This window comes from Podarcis filfolensis (assembly GCF_964270895.1).
Source record: "Podarcis filfolensis genome assembly, chromosome: 2".
Taxonomy (NCBI): Eukaryota; Metazoa; Chordata; class Lepidosauria; order Squamata; family Lacertidae; genus Podarcis; species Podarcis filfolensis.
The window spans coordinates 55,117,476-55,139,953 of NC_139605.1; the positions used below are offsets into that span (position 1 = coordinate 55,117,476).

The 22,478-nt window shown below is 41.0% G+C and overlaps 1 protein-coding gene across 3 annotated transcripts in view; it reads left to right on the top strand.

Annotated features, from left to right (window-relative positions):
* The first annotated feature begins 2,559 nt into the window (after window positions 1-2,559).
* The window catches only part of IP6K1 (inositol hexakisphosphate kinase 1), a 31,488-nt gene continuing 11,569 nt past the window's right edge, over window positions 2,560-22,478 (top strand). The window contains exons 1-2 of one of the 3 annotated variants that reach the window (XM_083603632.1): window positions 2,560-2,671; window positions 21,234-21,580. In XM_083603632.1, coding sequence (XP_083459758.1) covers window positions 21,358-21,580 — 223 coding nt within the window. In that variant the 5' untranslated portion in view covers window positions 2,560-2,671; window positions 21,234-21,357. Of the gene's footprint in view, window positions 2,672-2,710; window positions 2,870-6,731; window positions 7,052-21,233; window positions 21,581-22,478 lie in introns of those variants that run through there. The other 2 variants (XM_083603631.1, XM_083603633.1) reach the window with 2 other exon arrangements.

Sequence of the window (22,478 nt, forward strand, 5' to 3'; positions counted from 1 at the left end):
AGACACCCTACTGGCTAGAAAGCTGTGAACACCCTGGGGCAGAGTCACATAGGCCCTCTGCAGACTAGAGCAGGTTTGGGGCAGGTGTATTCTGCAACATGGCGTAAACACAGTAACAGTGCTTTAGTGGTGAATTTTTGTTTGGCACATCATTCCACTTTATTAGGTTTTTTTATGCTTCCCCAGTGTTATCACGCTATTCTTGTCTAGAAGGGCACTCTAGTGCAATGGGCCAACCCCCCCCCCCAATCATACAGGAATGTGGTATGAAAAGTAGCAGGTCTTCAGGTAGATGCTACAGGCCATGCACAGACTGGAAATGAAGCAGTGTGACCTCCCCAAAACTTTTGCAGGCACAAACAGTATTGAAACCAGAAGTACATATGGCCAACCCAATAGCATAATGGGCACAAATCATCAGAAACGTGCAATAAAAAGGACATGGGGGGCCACAAATGTTTTGAAACAGGGAATATTTGCATTGGCTGAATATTAACCTTATGCCGCGTATATACTAATCCACTGTAGATGACAGCAATTTACAGAATTAGTATTGGCAATGCAATTTGCATACCTACACTGTACAGGCAATCTGGGTACAGGAATCTACATAAATTGAAAAGGTACCTGCTCTCAACAATACATCTAGTTTTATGTTTGGAGGTTTTAGTAAATTTTTGGTAGACTGTTTCTACTTCTAGTTAGCATGAGATGGTGGTTATTTCTGGGCAATTAATCTAATTTACTATGGTTTTTTTACCAAGCCATGTGTTATCCTGTGTATGGGAGAGGGTCGGGGGGAGGGTCCAATGGGGTAAACATATTGTACACATGATATGGTTTGACCCAAGAGTGTTAAAACATTACAGGAATAAAGCTGTAGCAAAAATAGAGAGTGCTTGGTGCTGTGGTGTTGGAAATATAAATTCAAGAGTGGGAACCATTGTGAAAACAACAGATTGCTGTGACATCTCAAAGACTATTGCGGCATAAGCTTTCATGGAACAGTGCCTACTTTGTCAGATACGTTAAAAACACTTGGCAAGTGAATGTAGATGCAATTGCAACAGCAAAGATGCCTGTGATTTCAGAATAATGTTTCCATTTGAATGGGACCTAAATTCTGGCATCCCAAATTCTAGTATGACAGACCCTCCAAGTGTCCCTATTTTCCAAGGACATCCCTGATTTAGAAAAGTCATCTGGTTTTCTGATTTGATCCCAGAATGTCCCACTTTATGTGTGCTACAGCACAGGACAAACACCAGTTCCCTTGGCCTGAAAAGCGAGGTGAATGCCGCACCTCATGGACACCTTTGACTGGACTTAACCATCCAGGGGTCCTTTATCTTTATAAAGTAAGAGCATAGAGCATATGGGTACCCTAATACTTTCCCCAAATAATATGGGTACCTTAATACTGACCTCAAATAATACCAGCAGTTCACATCATTGAAGGCCTTGGGTTTGTGAAAACCTTCCTCAGTCTTATCTTTGTCTGACTTAGCAACAACTAATCAGTGAGAAGGTGGGTGTAGCTATCCTTGGACAAAGGGATTAAATTCTGCAGTGCTGGAACAAAGCAGAATTTAAAAAACAAGTTTGAAGGAGACGTCCCTTCCTATTATAAAAGCAAATGTATATTTTTCCTTTTTTGTTACAGATAGGTAGCCGTGTTGGTCTGCCATAGTCAAAACAAAAAAATTTTTTTTCCTTCCAGTAGCACCTTAAAGACCAACTAAGTTAGTTCTTGGTATGAGCTTTCGTGTGCATGCACACTTCTTCCTATCTGAAGAAGTGTGCATGCACACGAAAGCTCATACCAAGAACTAACTTAGTTGGTCTTTAAGGTGCTACTGGAAGGAATTTTTTTTTTTTGTTTTTCCTTTTTTGGTCAAACAGGGTTTGCAGGTTTTTCAAATAATATCAAAACCTGCACAGTCAGAGGCAGTCAGAGGCAGAGGTGCAACACAGACACACTTTGAGCAATAAGTTTTATTTAAAATGACCATCTGTCTCCAGTCCAAATCATTCCAGCCTTGAACGGAAATTTGTAAAAATAAAAAAAATGGTAATAAAAAAATCCTGCAAAGTGGGGATTGGGGCACTCTCTGGGGCAAACAGATTAAGCGTTTTAGAAATTAAGTGTGCTGAGTTTTCTTTTTTCTTTTTTGTCAGATGTAGATTAAGTGTGGAAGGATGGGGTGTGTGAAAAATATAGGGTGTTAACACACTTGCTGCAAGCTTCCTGGTAAGGTAAGGTCAGAGGGCAGGCCTTCAATCACATTCCGGATAAGAGCAGACTTAGCAGAATACCAAAAGCGTGTGTTAACTGATAAAGGTGGCGGCAGGGGTCAGAAACTAAGTTATAGAAAGGTAATCTAGGAACCACTTTCCATGGAAAGAGCAGAGGTCAGGTCCTGAAAGAGCTGCCTCAAGGTGGAGGTAGAGATTAGCAGTAAAAGGCTTCTTCAATTGGTTGATAGGCAATGACTTGTTAGCCAATAGAAAATCGCCCCTCCACAAGAGGATGGTTGCGTCACGTTTGCGCAGCGTGCGTCGGAAAACTGAAGACGGGGGTTCCTGCCGAAGGAGGCGTGGAGAATTAAAAAGAGTGACGATTACACCATCCAATCAGAATGAGGAGCAGTACAACGCCAGGAGCACATCGGTACATGATTGGATTACCCTCCTAGGAAGGCGGACCTTGGACAACACGGTTGCTATGACGGCAGAATGCCCACCTTCCCGGCGCCGCCATCTTGTTGTTGATTCGAACCGTAGGGAGCGGGTGAGGGCAGTGTTTGAAGCCGGCCTGGGGGGACCGAGTAGCAGCGCCCCCCGGCCGGGCAGGGAGAAGTTTCCCTTGGTAAGTGTCGGTCTCGGAAGCGGGGTTTGTGCGCGGGAGGCGAAGGGGAGGGCGCCTCTCTTCCTCTCTCGGCTGGGATCTGAATGAGTGTCGGGAGGGGGAAGAGGAGGCCGGTCGGGGGGGGGGGAGAAGGAAGGACCTCGGTGGGGGCTGAGGTGAGGCAGTGGCGCCTGAGAAGAGAGACCAGGCTCCCTAGTGGGTGTGGTGGGTCCGTGAGGGCTTCTGGGGCTGCCCCCCGAGGGAAGGATCCTGCGCAGGTGTCTTTCCATTGGGGGGGGGGGAGGCGGAGGGTGTTACAAAATGGGAAGTGGAAGCGGCTCTCCTGCCAGGCAGCCCGGTCTGCCAGTCGTCTTCGTTCTCGACGGGCTTCTGGGCTGCCGCTTTTGCATGTTCTGCTGGTTCCTTTCCTCCCCGATGGAGACGCGGCGCCAGGTTGGCTTCGTTCAACCGTCTGTTTTGGAAGCGGGCTTTCTGGTGAATACACGGCGCGTTACTCCTCTTAGTGGTTGACATCATTAGACAAAGCCAATTTGGAATGTGTGTGTAGCTTGGAGTCAGTAGCTGCTGCACGAGAAATTGGGAGGGGGGGCCTTCGTTCAATCCGTTTTTCTCTCCCTCCCCCTCCGCTGCCTGGGAAAAGCCTTTAACGAGGTGACAGGTTGAATCCCAGAGGTCACCATGTCCGTTGGGAAATGGTGTTGGTTTTCAACAGAAGGCGACTGCTTGGCACACTGGACCTAAGTAAGTATGTTGGCCCCAATCCAGGGAACTCTGGGAGTAGCAGAAGGCTCTGTAGGCAGTAAGTATCCGACAACTGACTTTGATGGATCATCCTTAACATAGAACCACATGTAGGGAATTGTGCTGGAACTGGACAAGTAATAACTTTGCATTTTAATATTTTCTCTCTTCCCACCACTTAAATCTTGTTCTAGTATAGGGTTGGGTAATCTCAATCCCAGAGACTGAATGTGGCCCTTCAGACCTCTGTGACTGGCCCTTGGGACTCTCCCCAGGCTAGACCCATAAACAGGCCCTCTCTCAAAGCTGCAGCACACATTGACTGCTCTGCACACTCCTCAAGGGCTTTTGCCTGACAAGAATGTGTCTTTGAGCTGTGACTCTGCCTTTTGCTTGCCTGGATGTAGAGATGGGGGTGGTGTGTAGAAACCTTTGACTTTTGTGTGGCTCACATGTAGCCTACTATATAAAAGTAAAAACTACTTGGGGTCTTTTCAGTAGTGGCCCTTCACACTTGTGGAATGTTCTCGCTAGGGAGACACAACTGGTATCGTCTTTATTTTGGGGCACAAGGCAAAGACGTTTTCTCTTTACCTGGCGTTTGGCCCTTAATATGAAGGCAGTGTTCGAAATACCCCTGGCACCAGGTGTGTTTTGTGACTGGCATTGATCCAGTTGTGACCATGTGGAGATCTCTGGATGCCAGGTTGGCGACTGACATCTCCATCTGTCTGGCCCCTCCAGCCTTCTTAGGCAGGTAAGCAGAAGAGCTTATTTACTGCATTCATATCCCACCTTTTTCTCCAAGGACTACATGGTTCACTTGCTCCTCAGTTAATCCCTACAACGACCGTGTAAGGTAGGTTAAGGGACTGTGACAGACTTCAAGGTCACCCAGTGAGCTACATGACTGAGTGGGGATTTAAACCCTGATTTTCCAGGACCTAGTCCGACACCCTGACTACTACACCACCCTGACTTCCTAGAGTACTTCTGCTATGGGGCAGCTATATAAATTAAGTAGGTACATAAATATGGGGAAAGCAAAATGTTACTTAGAGAAGGATCTGAAATATTTTCCTTGAAGATTAAATTTGTTTTATTCTGAATTGTTTTATTTGTTGTTTCCATGTGTTGTAAACTGCTTTGAGGATTTTTTTTCATTAAGGTAGAAAGTGTTATAGAAATGAAATGAATAGTATTAATACTAAATTTCGCTGGGGGAGAAATGGTGCCTAGACATTCTGTTATGGCGACTGTAGCCTAGGTTTAAGGTGCCGTTTGGCGATTAGCTTATATATCTGAGTTTATAACATTGTTTGAAGGATGGCATTGTGGTGGGATCTGTTAGTCCCTATCTGCTTTATCTGTGTAGCTGTGTTGTTAGATTGTTATTGGATGTTATTAATTGGTTTCAATGTAAGTTTATTTGGATCCTTCCATGAAAAGAGTAACTAACAACTATGATAAATAAATTGCCCCACCAACTTTTGTCTCTGGCCCCTCTCACTCCTGGCATATGGGTCCTGGAAGGTTGTCTATGAAGGAATGCAGGCTTTGGTCTGAAAAAGATTCCCAATCTCCATTCTAGTATATTAGTGTTTTCTCACTTGCTATAACATTTGTTTGTACTTAACATAGTAGCTTGAGCCATAATTCAAAATGTTGGTGCAGGGGAGCTTGCACAGTATAGGTGACACTTAAGTTAAGCAGTTTTGCATGGATACTCCAACCCTCTTGTATAGCCTTTAAGTTAATGCCTAGTTTTCTTACAGGAGGAAGTCAGTTCGCCTAAAATCAGCTGATGAATTTTGTTATACAAGCAAGAAAATGCCTACAGCGGAACCTATTTATAACTAGCTGTGTGTGTTAAATTTGCAGAGATACATGCATTCAGGAAATGATTATGTCAGGAATCAAAGTTAAGATGATTGAAAGTATATTTCACTAAAAAATACACCAACAAGGAAATATTTAATGCTGCTTGAAAGATCACTGCAGCTCAGTCAGTAGAGCATGAGATTCTTAATCTCAGAGTTGTGGGTTTAAGCCCCATGTTGGCAAAATATTTCTGCATTACAGGGGTTGGACTAGATTACCCTTATGGTTCCTTTCAACTCTACAATTCCATGATTCTATTATTTCTTTTAAGGTAACCTTTGCAGCCCAAGGACCATAGTTATTAACTACGATCTGCAGTTTTTAGTGCAGTGGGTACCTTGCAACTTATATTTTATTTATCCTGAAAACTCATTTTAATTAGGTTAGGTTGATAACTTGGCAAAGAATTTAGCTTTCAGAAATATGAGTGCTTTTCATCAACTTGGATTTGGTATGAAGGTTACACTCAGACTTTTTGGATACAAACCAGCCATTGTAATGTAAGAGGAATGGCTGCAATATGCTCTGCATGTAGTTGCCTTTAGTGACTAACGAGTACATTGGTTTTCAACCAGTGTGCTGTGGTACGCTGGGGTGTCTTGAATGATGGTCAGGGGTGCCGCGGGCAACACTGGCCTCTGTCCTTCTTTCCTTCCCTCCCTCCTCTGATGCCCTCTCACATCTGCCTCCCAAAGGCTTGCACAGCTGTTCATTGCAGCAGCCCTGGCTACAAGCTCCCCAGGTGAATGCTGCCTCAGGCTGACCAGGGGGTGCTTCCCAGGCCCCTGTGGGGCAGTTCAGGGCAGCTCAGAGACCAGGGTTAGCAGCAGCTAACCCTGGAGAGGGGAGGGGAGGCTCAGGGAACACTCCACAAGGGACGTGTTTGAAAAAGGGTGAGAGGCTGCCAGCTCTGCAGGCAAGGGGTGACATAACTGGGCTCCTGAGCCCCACAGGGCAGGAAGAATATAACTGGTCAAGGGAGCCATGGACTGAAAAAGGCTGAAAACCTCTGAACTAGTATATCCCTCTTTTTGATGGGATGGAAGACTGGTAGCATTATATGTTAGTGCTTCTGCAGCCACAGCATCATTTTCCAAGCAGATTTCAAGGTCCTGGTTCAAATCTACATACTAAATGGGAAGGGCACATGCTAAACAGGCTGCCAGAACCCATGTGTTCTATCACAATGGGTTAGCCAATGGGAACTTCCTTTGACATTCAAATAGCAACTTGTCAGAATTGTGGTGGGCAAAGGAAGTGTTAAACTCCTCTCCGTGGTCCTAAGATAGTTTAGGTTCCTCTGTGGCTGCCCTTTATGTAAACGCCCCCCCCCCCCCAAACTCACCCACGCATGCTAACCATCATATTTTGTTTATTTCCGGTATCATTTAAAAACACTTCTCTTTGTTACTATCCATGTGTCATATTGAAACAAAAAATGAGCATTAAAGGCTGGTGGTGTTGCTTCTTCACAAATTTGAATTCCTGAAAATTTATCAGAGCCAGAGAACGTATTTCAGGAGTGTACACTTTTGGCTGGCTATGGAAAGTGGTGGGAAGGTAGGATTATCATTTTCTGTTTTTAACCAAGTTGTATTTTACAGTGTTACCTTGGGTTACAGACGCTTCAGGCTACGTGTTTTCGGGTTGTGCACTGCGCCAAACCTGGAAGTACCGGAATGGGTTAATTTGCGCAGAAGCGCCGAATTGTGACCCACATGTGCGCAGACGTGGGTCGTGAACGTGCTTCCCGCACGGATCACATTCGTAACCTGAGGTTCTACTGTAATTGCATTTGCCTGAGATACTATAGCAGACATCCATGCTTCTTAATATATTGATAAACTTCCCAAGCCTCTGTGATAGAATGAGCTATAAATTAATCATTGGTGTTTTAGTGGGTCAGATGAAAGGTGAATCTTTTTGTAGTTAGGTACCCTATGAGTGAAATGTGAGGCAGAAATTTGAGCATAATTGAGTTCTTGTTGACATTAAATTGTCTCTGCTTGGCTTTAAGCATTGGTTCCTACCTGTACAGCATCCCTAAATTTTTGATAAAAGCTGCAACCCTAGCCTAAACTTAAGCTTTATCTTTCTTACTGTAAATTTCCACTGTTGTGTGTTTTTGCTTTCTATATATATATATATATATATATATATATATATATATATCTGAAAGGGTCTGAAGTAGTGCAGAAATGACATTGCTTACATAATTGGCCACAACAGTAATTCAATCATAGTCTCTGCTTAGGTGATGCCACTTCTATCTATCTTCCCTGTATCAAGTGTTTGAACTCTGTAATTGGTACAGAATATGGGAGCCAGTATTCTGACTGGCATGTCTCATCTTGCTGATATTTCACCATTTATAAAAGAGTTCCACTGGCTACCTGTTTGCTTCTTAGCTGAATTCAAGGCGTGAGTACAGTGGTACCTTGGGTTACAAACACTTCAGGTTACAAACACTTCGGGTTACAGACTCTGCTAACCCGGAAGTGGTACCTCGGGTTAAGAACTCTACCTCAGGATGAGAACAGAAATTGCTTGCCAGTGGCGTGACGGCAACGGGAGGCCCCATTAGCTAAAGTGGTGCCTCAGGTTAAGAACGGACCTCCAGAACGAATTAAGTTCGTAACCAGAGGTACCACTGTACTTATGTATAGAACCCATAATTGCTAATTTTAGTCTGTTTTGAGATTTATCTATTGCTTTTATTTTTTATCTGTTTTTAATTGAATTTTGTTTTTGTTGTTTGAATACCATAATATTTTAAAAAATAACCGTAAATTATAAGGGTGTATAGAAGTTTGCAGTAACTTTTTAGTGTTTGAACTCCTTAATGAAGATCCATTGGAGGCTGTTTTCTGGAGACAGTGCAGACAAGACATTGTTATTGGGAAGATAATTGGTGCCAGACAAATGTGGATAGCCCATCATGTTTAGGTGGGGCTTTTTCTTTTTGCAGTTTTCTTTTTAAAAATTGTAAACTGCCCTTGGACTGACTTGTAAGATAGGATAAATCTTAATTAAAATTAACATGAATTCTTAGGCTGCTCCCTCTGTTTCCTAACAGTGTGACAAATATCAAAATAGAATTTACCGGCTGTTGGCCACAGCATGCTTTTGTTGATAATATTTGAGTAAAATGTATAAAATTTGCTCTTAGTGCAATGCTCTTGAAGTGCCTATATCTCTTGTTGGTGTACATGAAGCTACAATACTGTGCACACCTGTCTTTGGGTAAAGCCTATTAGGTAGAATTCAGTGATGTGCTAAGTGAGGTATGGGGGCATATAATGAGTTCCACATGAGCAGTGAGACTCCCCACTCCTCCCCTTGTGTGCCCCCCCCCCATCAGCGTTTGAAACTCCCATTGTTCTAGTGTGTTTTGTAACGGAATTTCATTAGCGCAAGCAGTTTCTGAGCTCTGGGCACAGTACTGTGCGTAAGATTTCAGATTAAAACTGCACAGTGCTGAAGGAAAGGAGGACCCTTTTCTGCCTCCCCACTTCCAGCCACTTCCTGAAGTCTGGAGAAGAGACCCTCTTAAGAATATTAGGGGGGCGGGGCGGGCAGGGGAAGCATGGCTTTGTTTTTTGCAGTCTTCAGATGAGGACTAGACCATATGAAAAATGAACATAAGATTTTAGCTGCAGTTCATTCATTTTAAGCTTTGTATTCTTGTTATAAAAAGTGCACCTAGACATTCCATTGTTGTGCCCATAACCTAGGTTTAAGGTGCCATTTAGCTCCTAGCTTTCATATCTCAGTTTTTACACTGCCCCCATGTACCTCTTAAATCTGTTCCGGGGTTTTTTCCAACCTTCCGAAGACGCATAGCACAAGCAGCTCCCATTCTGTGCATGCAACAACTTAGTTGAATCCCACTCACTGAATACAGTGAGGACCCATCTCTGGGTAACTTTGTCTAGAATTGGGCTGAATGTTATCTGACAGCAAGCCTCTCTCCATTTGAACATTTGTAACATGGCGCCATTTCTGAAAAACAAAAGTTCTATTGGAAAGCTTTCTCAAAATATTGTTACTGAGCTTCTTTGTGGAAGGATCTAAGCTTTTAATCCATCATCACCCCAGAAGAGTAGGAGCAGAATCTATACTTAGAGTATTGTTTGGACTGCAGGATGGAAATTTACTGAAAATTATTGCAAATTAGTGTTCTGAATAAGCCTGTACTCACTGAAGATTGTGAAACTTGCAGACTCTTTGCCTCTTCTTCCTTCCACTGCTTCCCTGCCATTAATCTGGCACAATATATGTAACTTAGGAATCTTATAAAAAGTGAATATTATGCACAGAGTTTTGAGACACATTTCTGTGGAAAGCAAAGAGCAGTAGAAAATCGTTTCATTTCCTGTTAGGAGTTATGCCAGGTCACTAGCATGGCCCTTTGGCAAAATTTGGGTCTTCCCACACAATGGCTTTGCTATGTCATGGCTTAAAGGCTGTTGTATAAATATGATGCATTGTGACTACCATAAGGACAACTTCTGCTCATGCTTGCAAAGAGACTAGACCTCTGAAATATCATTGGTTCTTGACCAGTTTAGGAATAAGAAAATACAAATCTTGTATGTGAGGGGTGGGAGCAGGGCAGAGGGGAGAATAAGAGCACAGGAGTTTCCATAACTGTAAGTGGAAGCGTAAGTTTTATAGATCCCCAGAAATGGAATCTCCTAAAAGAGAAAAATAGGTTACAGTTTGAACAGGTATTTGGCTGGTGTCAGTTTTCTGTCTGTGGTTGCGGTGTGGTTTGAGAGGTGATCCATGCTTCTTCTTTTTTTAAAAAAAATTGCTGCCACATATTGCGGAAGTGCATGGTAAGGACGGCTTTCAGAAACTTTTCCAGTAGGAAAGAGACAAGAGATACAAAAAGTGGGGTATCACATGTGGCAGTTGGGTTTCTTAAGGCAAAGAGAAATTGAAACCATACACACAGCAAACATAGCTTTTGTTTCTCCAGCGTAAAAGGGCAACAGCATCTTGGTGACCAAGTCCTGGAGCAGTCAGACGGCAGTTGCAATTTGCCCCTTGCCTCTTTGCTTTTAGCAAGCATAAGTATGCCAAATTCCACAGGAATAATAATAATAATAATTACTATTATTATTTATTTATACCCCACCCATCTGGCTGGGTTTCCCCAGCCACTCTGTATGTTGTATAGTTATCTCTGAAAAGAGAATACTTCCAAGCACTGCCTCGAATTATAATTGTATTGACATATTAACATTAGTAATTTTGATAAAGCTTTAATTAGCCATTGAAGTAGTGCATCAGGTGCCACTGCCATCAGTCCACACACTCATCTTACTGTAGTGATGTTAAGCTGCTCTAGCCATGATAGGCCAGAGCTGACACTTTCTCCAGTAGGAAAAGGGCAGCACTGTAGCATCTGTGCATGTAACATGCATATCTGAAAGGCAGTAACTCACTGTGGCGTTCATGCTCTCTGGTACAGTACCTTCAAACTAGGGGACATAGTGCTGTACTGCTAGATTCCATGTTGAAGAAAGCAGCTAGGCTGGGACAGGCAACAGGGATAGCACAGTAAATAAGCGAGGGCAAATGGGTAGTGAAGAGAGACTGGATAATTTTTTTGTTTATCTGTGTGCTGTGGGAGGGAGAAAGCAGATATTGTCTCAGGCAAGCAGGAGAGTGGTAAGAAGACTGTATTATCTGTGCTCATCTGCCTGTTCCTTCAGTATAGCTTGAGTCAAAATTCTAAGAAGTGATTCACTTGGAAAGAATAGTTATTTGCCCCTGCTAAGTCACTAACTGTGCAGATAATGCATTTTACTACTGGTTTCTTATTGATTGGCACCAGTTTTATGCTAATGTATCTTAAGTATGTGCCAGAGGTAGTTCCTCTTTGTTTTGTGTTTTGCTTTACTCTAGTAAATGTGTACATCTATTGCATTGTGCCCAGTGAAGCTTCTGAGCTTATACAAAAGCACAGAATGTTAGTTGTTCAGGGAACTTAACGGCTTGCAGTTCAGTTCCTTTGAGGGAATTGTCAATATGGCTGTAGTTACAAACTTTACAAGGGAGAGACTGAGTTCTTGGGGTGTAGAGGCTAGGTTTAAGAATGATGGTGATCAGGGAATGGATTGAGAAAAAGGAACCTTCAGGAAGAGCCAGGTTGCTATGTTAGATGAGATTGGGACCTGAGACAAAAAGGGACTAATCAGAGAGACCGCTCCAAAGAAACTACTCAGCATTTAAGACCAGGAGACACTCGGTGCTGTTGAGGGAGAGAGGAGCATTAGGTCAAGACACGGTGGTTAAAAAACGTGGTTGCTGGCTCTACAGCCTAAATGTGAATACAGTGGTACCTCGGGTTACATACACTTCAGGTTACATATGCTTCAGGTTACAGACTCCGCTAAGCCAGAAATAGTACCTCGGGTTAAGAACTTTGCTTCAGGATGAGAACAGAAATCGTGCTCTGGCGGCGCGGTGGCAGCAGGAGGCCCCGTTGAAGTGGTGCTTCAGGTTAAGAACAGTTTCAGGTTCAGAACGGACCTCCGGAACAAATTAAGTGCTTAACCCGAGGTACCACTGTAAGGGAATTCTACAAATTATGACTTCAGTTGTCACTGTAGCATTGTAACATGGCAACCCTAAGTGGGCAGCATGCACCTGAAAGTCATGAATGAATGAATTTCATATTGATTTTTTTTGTAAAATATTTATTAGGGTTTTACAAGAAACAGAAATTTACAGAATAGAAAAGAGAACAAGAAAAAAAAAGGAGAAATACAAGAAGTACAAAAATACATAGAAAGAAAAAAAATACAAAATACAAAAAACAAATAAGTGGAAAAAGTTAAAAACAACTCCATTTCTCTGATATCTTTAAGCTCGTTTGCTTGTTTCCTTGACCACCTCACACCTCCCTTTTTTGTATTCCCGTTCACGTAGTCAGTTCAGCAAATCCTTACCCTCTTTCATTTATCTTAACTCTATATCTTAACATATTATAACTATATATTTTCATCCATTATCAATCCATTTTTACATTTTCTTATTAGCCTTTTTGCTAATGCCACTTAATTTCAATCCAACATCATTTTAACATTCATTAATTTTACAATATTTCTGCAAATAGTCTTTAAATTTCTTCCAATCTTCTTCCACCAACTCTTCTCCCTGGTCTCGGATTCTGCCAGTCATTTCCACCAGTTCCATATAGTCCATCGCCTTCATCTGCCACTCTTCCAGGGTGGGTAGATCTTGTGTCTTCCAGTACTTTGCAGTGAGTATTCTTGCTGCTGTTGTAGCATACATAAAGAAAGTTCTATCTTTCTTTGGCACCAATTGGCCGACTATGCCCAGGAGAAAGGCCTCTGGTTTCTTCAGGAAGGTATATTTAAATACCTTTTTCATTTCATTATAGATCATCTCCCAGAAAGCCTTAATCTTTGGGCACGTCCACCAAAGGTGAAAGAATGTACCTTCATTTTCTTTACATTTCCAACATTTATTATCGGGCAAATGATAAATTTTCGCAAGCTTGACTGGTGTCATGTACCACCTGTATATCATTTTCATAATATTCTCTCTTAGGGCATTACATGCCATAAATTTCATACCTGTGGTCCACAAACATAATGTTATGCAAACATAATGTTATGCCCAACATCTTGTGCCCATTTAATCATAGCAGATTTAACCGTTTCATCCTGCGTATTCCATTTCAGCAGCAAGTTATACATTCTTGAAAGTATCTTAGTTTTGGGGTCTAACAGTTCTGTTTCCAATTTTGATTTTTCCACCTGGAAGCCAATTTTTTTGTCCAAATTATAAGCCTCCCTTATTTGATAATAGTGAAGCCAGTCTCGCACTTTGTCTTTAATTTCTCAAAACTCTGCAGTTTCAATTTGTCTCCTTCTTGTTCCAAAATTTCCCAGTATTTCGGCCATTTGGCCTCCATATTGAGCGAATTTCATATTGATTTGGACTAACCAGCCAGTTCTTTAGTTGCAGTCTTCTTTCTGCTTTTGCACTTTATTTGTGGCAGCAAAACCTTGGCACAAACAGTGCCTGCACCACAGAGAACAGGGCTGTGCTACACTGCAGGGCAGGTGGGATGAGTCGCTTGAAGTGTGCTTTGTATTATACTTTCTTTTACAGGCACCACCAAACTCAGCCCTTCATCTGTTTTGGGACTACAGCTCCCATCATCCCTGACCACTGATCCTGTTAGCTAGGGATGGTGGGAGTTGTAGTCCCAAAACAGATGGAGGGCTGAGTTTGGGGGTGCCTGTTATTTTAGAAGAAGAGCAAAACTATGGCTGCAAAGAATCTACTTGTTAGCAGACTTCCTGCAACCCATATATACTTGAAGGCTTTTGTACTCTGAGCAACCTGCAGTAAACTGACTTGCTCCTGTAATCAAGTTTATTACCACAAAATATATCCACACTTTCGAGAGAATTATTATTATTATTATTATTATTATTATTATTATTATTATTATTATTATTTATACCCTGCCCATTTGGTCTGGTAGTAGACCAGAAATTAAATATTAAATGCTTTACAAAGTCTATATAGCTGTTTTTAACTTGAAATGCAAGAGAAATGGATTAAAGAAATAAGCACTAGAAGAAGAGCAACAATGAATTGCACTGTCATTTCTGCTATTGGGTTTTCTTCATGTTTGGCCTTGAAGTAAAAAGAGAGAGTACTGGCGGTCTTCTGAAATTCTTTGTAGTAGTTTCTGCAGCTGTGGTGAAAATTCTTTCTTTTTTAAAATCATATTTGTAAATACTTTGTAAATTACAAAGATTGCTGTAGAGATCCATACATTGTCAATTGACATGTGGTGTGTCTATAGCAAAAGGGGTGCTTGGAAAAAATGCAGCTTAAGGATTATAAACTGTAGGGTTCTTCCACCAGTAAGATGATGTTTGAATATTGGGATTTGGACTGCTCTACTGCGTTTAACTAACTGAAATACGAGACACTTATCTGTTCCATTACCTCTCTTGATCCAGAGTCTCCAAGCTCCTCATTTTATTATGCAGAACTGTGTGTTCAGTGTTTCAGATTGCATTGAAGTAGACCTTTAGGAACCATAGGATTGACAGATTGAATGGTACTATAAGTGACTGCTTTGAACATTATTTTTGCCATGTTTTATGAATGGTTGACAATTTTATCTAGTCTATTCTTCAGTGTCCAGCATGTTCTGTCAGTTTTAATATTTGCAGGAAATACTGACTTCTAGACTTCATAACTTTCTTCTGCAGGAAATAAGAAACATAATCTTACATCTTTTCTGGGTTTCTAAAAATTAGTAAAGACAGGAGGAAGATGTATGCTGCTGCTTTGCACTTAGCTCCTGAAATTATTTTCTGAGACTGCCTCCTATAGCAGATTTCCACTTTACTTCGATATTAAACAACAAACATTGACTGGTGTATGAATTGAAACAAAATACCCCTTAAGTCTTACTTCCTATTACTATGTGTCTCAGTGCTCTGTTACAAAGCTCTAAAATTATTTTCACTCTTTGTTGTTGTTGTTGTTTAGTCGTGTCCGACTCTTCGTGACCCCATGGACCAGAGCACGCCAGGCACTGCTGTCTTCTACTGCCTCCCGCAGTTTGGTCAATCTCATGTTGGTTGCTTCGAGAACATTGTCCAACCATCTCGTCCTGTCGTCCTCTTCTCCTTGTGCCCTCAATCTTTCCCAACATCAGGGTCTTTTCCAGGGAGTCTTCTCTTCTCATGAGGTGGCCAAAATATTGGAGCCTCAGCTTCAGGACTGTCCTTCCAGTGAGCACTCAGGACTGATTTCCTTCAGAATGGATAGGTTTGATCTTCTGGCAGTCCCTGGGACTCTCAAGAGTCTCCTTCAGCATCATAATTCAAAAGCATCAATTTTTCGGCTATCAGCCTTCTTTATGGTCCAGCTCTCACTTCCATATATCACTACTGGGAAAACCATAGGTGATGTTTCTGCTTTTTAAGATGCTGTCTAGGTTTGTCATTACTTTTCTCCCAAGAAGCAGGTGTCTTTTAATTTCGTGACTGCTGTCACCATCTGCAGTGATCATGGAGCCCAAGAAAATAAAATCTCTCTCTGCCTCCATTTCTTCCCCTTCTATTTGCCAGGAGGTGATGGGCCCAGTGGCCATGATCTTTGTTTTTTTGATGTTGAGCTTCAGACCATATTTTGCGCTCTCCTCTTTCACCCTCATTAAAATGTTCTTTAATTTCTCCTCACTTTCTGCCATCAAGGTTGTGTCATCTGCATATCTGAGGTTGTTGATATTTCTTCTGGCAAATTTTATTTTCCTTGATGTGATTAATTTTTGTCTGCACAGTCCTTGCGATACTAATTTTATTTACTGGCTTTCTTTAAATAAGCTGTTTACTTTTAAAACCTCTCTCAAATATGGGATGGGAAGTGCTGGTACAGCTGTTGGTAGATCACTATTATACTTCTACTCCACAATGGTATTTCTCCTAAGTCTTCAAGCAGAGGGAAATCTCTCTTCAGTGTAAGCTAAGCATCACACCAGCTGTTGCTGAATACAGGGTGATCTGACCTCTCTTTTATTTCATTAAAGCTTTATTCAGAATGTACACATTTAATACACATTAATATCATTTGCACACCTTTATATGTCAAATTACTTTCATTATGCTTATCTAAAATTTAACTCCCAACCCCATCCAGTTTCAAAGTATTACACGATCTCCCTCTGTTTCCTTGAAATCATTTCTTTGTCTTAGATACTGAATTATCAGGACCCAGCTGCTCAAATAACTTCTGTTTGATACTATATCTATTGTAATTGGTCTACTGTAGTAGGACATTGATTGCTTTTCTGTGTTTACAAAGAGCAATGTAGCTATTGTGATCATTTATTTTAAAATATTTTTTCAATTGATACACAGCTCTTGATAAAATTAGCATATAGTCCATAAAATATTTTTTCAATTGATACACAGCTCTTGATAAAATTAGCATATAAAGTCCATGGGCTTTAATTCTGCTCTGAACTGAACAGAACTGAACTGAAATAGTTCATCATTTATTCCTAACACTATCTTCTAGTATCTGGTGGTTGTTGGTTTTTTTTTGCATATTCTCACCACATATGATAGAAGTCTCTGTTATAGCTCTTCCAGATTTTTCAGGCTGCTAAACACCATTGTGAATTAATTTTGAATCGGATTTATTTAAATCAGACTGTCACTGAGAAGTGTGAGCCTTTTGTATAAAGGCATGTCCCCATCTCCTCTGGGACTTAACTCTGTAGTTTTCTATTCCACTTCCCCATATGAACTTTTCTATCCACTTTCTGAGTGTTTAGTGATTTCCCATAAAATTCATTTGCTAACACTAAATTTTCAAATTCTGTGTTTTCTTAAATAGTCTTTGAGGTAAGCTGTTGGGTTGAAATAACGACAGACGAGTGGTGAGCGTCATATGGGAGGCACCTTCCGAGCATGTCTCGGGAGCCCCTTTTATTGAATATTACAGCATTGCCACATATGTGCTTGTTGCTGATTGGTTAACACAAATACAAAGCAAAGGGTTGCATATAGGCATTAATCACCAATAGATTAAAGGCTGGGAAAGGGAGCACAGAACTAGTCAGGCATGAAGACCACCTAATTAAATTATAACCAATGATTAATATAATAAGACTTAAAACAATTACTAATGATTGATATAGGAAACTTAAAAGAGCATAATAATCACGTTCCGTAGATGTGATCAACTATGCATTAATAACGGGTCAAAGTACAATGTTTTCCTGAACTCAATGTGAACTGAACATTCTAAGGTGGTGAGTGAATGTCTTAGTATTAGAACGGTTTATGCAGCATTATGTGCAGGAGCGAAGCTTAAGAGCAAGACTTCCCATCAGGCCACAGTCATGTGCAAGACTTCCCATCAGGCCACAGTCATGTGTAGGATCATAGCATCCAGCATCCCATCAGTAAGCTGCTGCAATTTTGTCCCTTTTACAATCATACTGTGGAGTGCTGGCAAAAGCTAATAGTGATTTTAGTCCAAAATATCTGGAGAGTGCAAGATTGAGGTGACTGGCATAGACAATGGGACCTTGGAGGAAATTTTGAAAACTGTGTTTGACTGACAGCCTCACTTTGTTAACATCTTGTGCTTTCTTCTTTTTTCTTTCCTCATCAGATGTTCTCCCTCTTCCCCCAAAACTCCAAATTCACCAGTTTCTAATCCATAACCTCCTTACCTCAGGTTTTAGATGATACCCACTTAACACTTCCTGTCTTCAGTTATGTTTAGATGTCAGGAGGAATGGGCTCTGTCAGCAGTTACCAATTATTTGTTGACAGCCTTATGATCCACTAAAGTAGAATTTGATCTCCTGTGACACATAAATACTCATAAACTGTTTCAGATGTAGCTGAGACAGTGCTGGTGCCAGGCTATTTTGTGCCCTAGGCAAGGCTAACTATTTGCACGTACACACACACACACACCAATTGTTAACTTCAGTTTTCAAAAAACGGGGGGAATGAAAAGCACAAAACTTGAAACTGCTAAATTTATTTTAAATTGCAAGAATAAGTAATGCAACCATCTTTGATTATCTTTCTCAAATACAAAAAACGTTTTAGCACACAAATCATTGTGAATAATTTTGTGAATTTTATTGTTAAAATTTTAAGTCTCTTAAAGGTTTCAAGTTTGTGTGCCTTTTCCTCTCCAAAGTTTGTTACCAGTTCCTTCAGGTCAAGTGCAGGTGATGCTTGGGCATGTTCAGTTGATATATTTGCCAAGCCAGCTAGCTTCTTTTGCAATTTCTTTTGCTTTTTTGGTCTGTTTTGACAGCACTAACTAGGCAGGCTAGTGTTTTCAGTAGCAAGTAGGTTTTCTGTAAAAAAGAAAAAAATTTGTAGCAGTCTGCAGAAAACTGTAAATATATATATCATCACAACTGGATCAGGCTAATGGAAGTTCCTAGGTTTATCACTTCAACTCCCAAACATTAACTCTCACTCAAAGTCTTATTGCCAAATAGTGAAAATTATTTCTGTACTTCCTGTTATGAGTTACAAACACTTTAGACTGCTGTTGTAAATGGTAAGAACTGAAACTATTAACCTGGGCTCTTAACTTGTAAACATAGATGTGAATTTATTGGCTGATCTTCATGTTATCTTAATGGCCATGGAATAGAAATACAGGGGTTCGTTTTGAGAGGGGATAATTTTTCTCTGCCTATACAACTGTAGATACCTTATAAAACCAGAATAATTTAAGATGTTTCTCTTTCCTCTCTCGTACACAATAAACAGCATGAGAGTCTCTTCCCCCAAGCTTATCATACATTTTTGTGGCCTCTTCAGATTGTTCAGGTACTGTTGCTTTGTGTGTTTCTTAATAAGCACCTCCCTCTCAAAATTCAATTAACATTTGTCTGAAAGTAATAACTCACTGGCAAGCTCAGTTAAAACTACAGCTCCATTTGACCCCCCAACCCATTCTTTTTGAATTTCTTCTGTGCATAGAAATGTGCAATTCTGGTGCACTTGGACTGATTCTTACGTAATGGATGTCAGTGGAAATGCTTCAGTATGATGAAGCATAGTCCACTTCACAACTATAATATGTGACTGTTCTTTAACCATGTTAAAGTACTCTTGTAGTACTCTTGGTGCCGTAATGTATCTAGTGGTATTCATTTGGTGGCTGTAATGTAAGAACCAACCCTCTGGTTCACATAGGCAACTTTTAGGTCTTGTAACCCTTTTAAAAAAGCTACTGTATTCCAAAGTGCAAAACGTATTAGCTGTAAGCTTGTTACAGTAGCTATATGTGTAGGATTACAAAATAAGCATGTACTGATTACAATTACTTGTATTAATGTTTCCTTTAAAAAAGATTATTCAACTACAACAATCTTCTTCAACCTTGGGTCACCAGATGGTGTTGCGCTACAATTCCCATCATCACTGTCAGTTGGCTAAGTTAGCTGAGGGTAATGAGGGTCGTAGTGGTTCAGCATTTGGATATGAGGTTGAAGAACATTGGATTAAAATACCTTTTGAATTTTATGTTGTGATTAGAGTAGTATCTTCATTCCTGGACTGCAAGCTGATATTCGTCGCCAATGCCAAAGTTTTGAGTGCTCAGTAGATCAGGTTCTGTAAGCTCCTTTGAAGGTGTGTGTATGATACTTGATAAACAACTGAGCAGTTGCTAGTGTATGTAGTGACATGTAGAAAATGCCAGTTCCAAATGACCCCCTCATCCCGATTGCCGCTTATTCTGTAAATGTGCTTATTGACTCGTTCATTCACTGTTCCATATCAGTCATATGAATATATTTCACCAACTGACAGCCAGCTAAAAACTGGTATACATATAGCTCAAAACATTTTGATTGTTGGAGAAACCTAAAAAAGCATACAAACCACTGCTGTTAAACTTTGGAGGTTTAACCTACCTTATAATATTGGTCAGTAGTCATTCACATAGTGAGCTAAGTAGATGGATGAAATGTGAAACGATGGGAGCTTTTTCATCACATACTCGAAAGGAGCCTCTTTTGGGGGAAGGGAGCATTTAGGTTCTAGCCAACCATGTGAGTTTGAAAAATGGGACAGGCCTTACATACGTCCCTCTTCATTTGCTTTAACAAGTTCCCTACCTGGCAACGAGGGAAGAGGGACATATCTATGCTTGCAGAATGCAAACTGTGTCCAGTAGCTTAATATAAGCCATAGATAAACAGAACAGCTATCACAAGTGCATCCTCGCCTGAGGCCATGAGACTTTCCAAAGTAGTGCCCTTACTAATCGGCTTTACACAAGATCACTGGCCAAATTAGAGCTCTGCAGAAGCCACCAATCTGTTTGGCAGTTAGACTTGGCTGAAATCATTTTTGTCTACCTCAGTCATCTTCTATTTTAGCCTCCTGTTGAAATATCAAAAGCATGCCCTTACTGTGAAAGGGGAGGTGAAGCATGCACCTCTCAGGGCAACTTTGGGGCACAGTTGGCTCAATCTGTTTTGTAAAAAGCGGGGGACTTTCAAAAATTATATCAGAAGCTTGTCAAAAACTTACTCATGAAATTCATATTATAAACCAAGGCTTGAGAGGCAGTTTGCAAGCTCCTTGCTCTTCTGTGTTTATGCTTTGCTTGTTAGTAGCAAATGGTAGACCTAAAACATTGACCTTTCCCTTTCTCCTCATGACTGATTAGTGTTTCCCTTATCACATCACCTAACATGCAACAGTTGCATCTTCTGTGATGAAAGCCTACTTTTTATTTTGAAATGCATTTTCTTCCAGTTATTCAATGAACCTTTTTCTACAACTTAACTGTCAGTTCAACATTTACGTGAATTGAAGGATGCTTTATTGGGGACAAGTACATGAGATGGCTCAAACGGAAGGCATGGGATGTTGTTGAACTAATTCCTTGCTGGCACAGAGGAGTAATGCTTTAAGTAAAGGATGGGCTTACCTTATTAAAAGATCTAGATTGCTCTGAATAGCTGGTAGGTCATTGCTCTTTCTCGGTTTTGGTCACAAACCTCTTAAAAAATTATTGTCTTGTCAAGATCATTGATAAAATACAGAAGTGTGTAAAAAGAATACTGCATGTGTGTGTTTGTGTATAACTCATAGCTACATGGTAGACTTTGTACTGGGCCTGATGCAAGTGGCCACTGGCTAAGTTTTATGCAATCTTCTCTCTTTTGCAGACCATTGGCACATGCTTTCTTACTAAGACATCGGAGTGGTAGAGATTTTGCTCCTTGAGAAACTCCTCCTTCCACCCCATGCAGCTCACCCCCAGCTCCAAGTGTGTGACTGGTGCCCTACGCAATGTGTGTTTGTCAAACCATGGAGGTGGGGAAGCATGGCAAGAACGCATCCCACACAGGAGGCCGAGGGGTCCTTCTGGAGCCTTTCATCCATCAGGTGGGCGGCCACAGCAGCATGATGCGCTACGATGACCACACTGTGTGCAAGCCTCTCATCACCAGAGAACAGCGCTTCTATGAGTCCCTGCCTCCAGAAATGAAGGAATTCACACCTGAGTACAAAGGTAAGCTCCCAAAATCTTTGAAGAATCTCATTTAAATCCAGAGCATTTTAGTGTATCTGGAGGGCACTCTTCTATCAATAATAATAATAATAATAATAATTAATAATAGATTATTTCTACCCCGCCCATCTGGCTGGGTTTCCTCAGCCACTCTGGGCGGCTTTCAATAGAACCTTAAAAACAGAATAAAACGTCAAACATTAAAAACTTCAACTGTGCTGTGAATGTATACATAGGGTGATGTCCTACAAATTAGTTCTGTTAGTGCAAGTACTTCTGGCTGCACAACAGAAAAGTCCCCTCTTCTTCCCGCATGCCTCATAAAACTATCTTGAAGGCTCCCCCAATCTGATCTGAGGGTGTGCCGGGATAGAAGAGAGAGGGAAGTTCTATTGCACAAATTGAAATCTAATGAAACTATTTCATTACATACTATCCATAAGATCACTGTGAAACTTTCCCATGTATTTTCAGACAATGCATGGATGAGAACAATTCGTTTATATGCTTAAGCACTCATAAGATCTCATTAATGGCATTGCTGGCTGGCAGTACTTCTAAAGCCCAGTTGGGTTTAGTTTCAAAGTCATATAAGCCCTACGTAGTTCACTTGGACTTACTTCCCGGTAACTGTGGTCAGGATTCTAGTCTTAAGTCTGGCTTATATCCTTTGAATCTCATAGTGGAGTGGTCCAGTGACCATCGTCTCCTGGAGAAAGTAACATATGAGGCACTAAGACCATGCTGCTTCTGGTGGCAATTTGTGCAAGTATGGCAACTGAAAAACAAGACTTTGAGGCAGTGTGCATTTTCCCCTCCCTGTAATTTTGGACACAAATCTGTTTTGCATGGAGGATTCTGATGTGTATTAACTGAGCCTTACTTGTGCAGTGTCAAA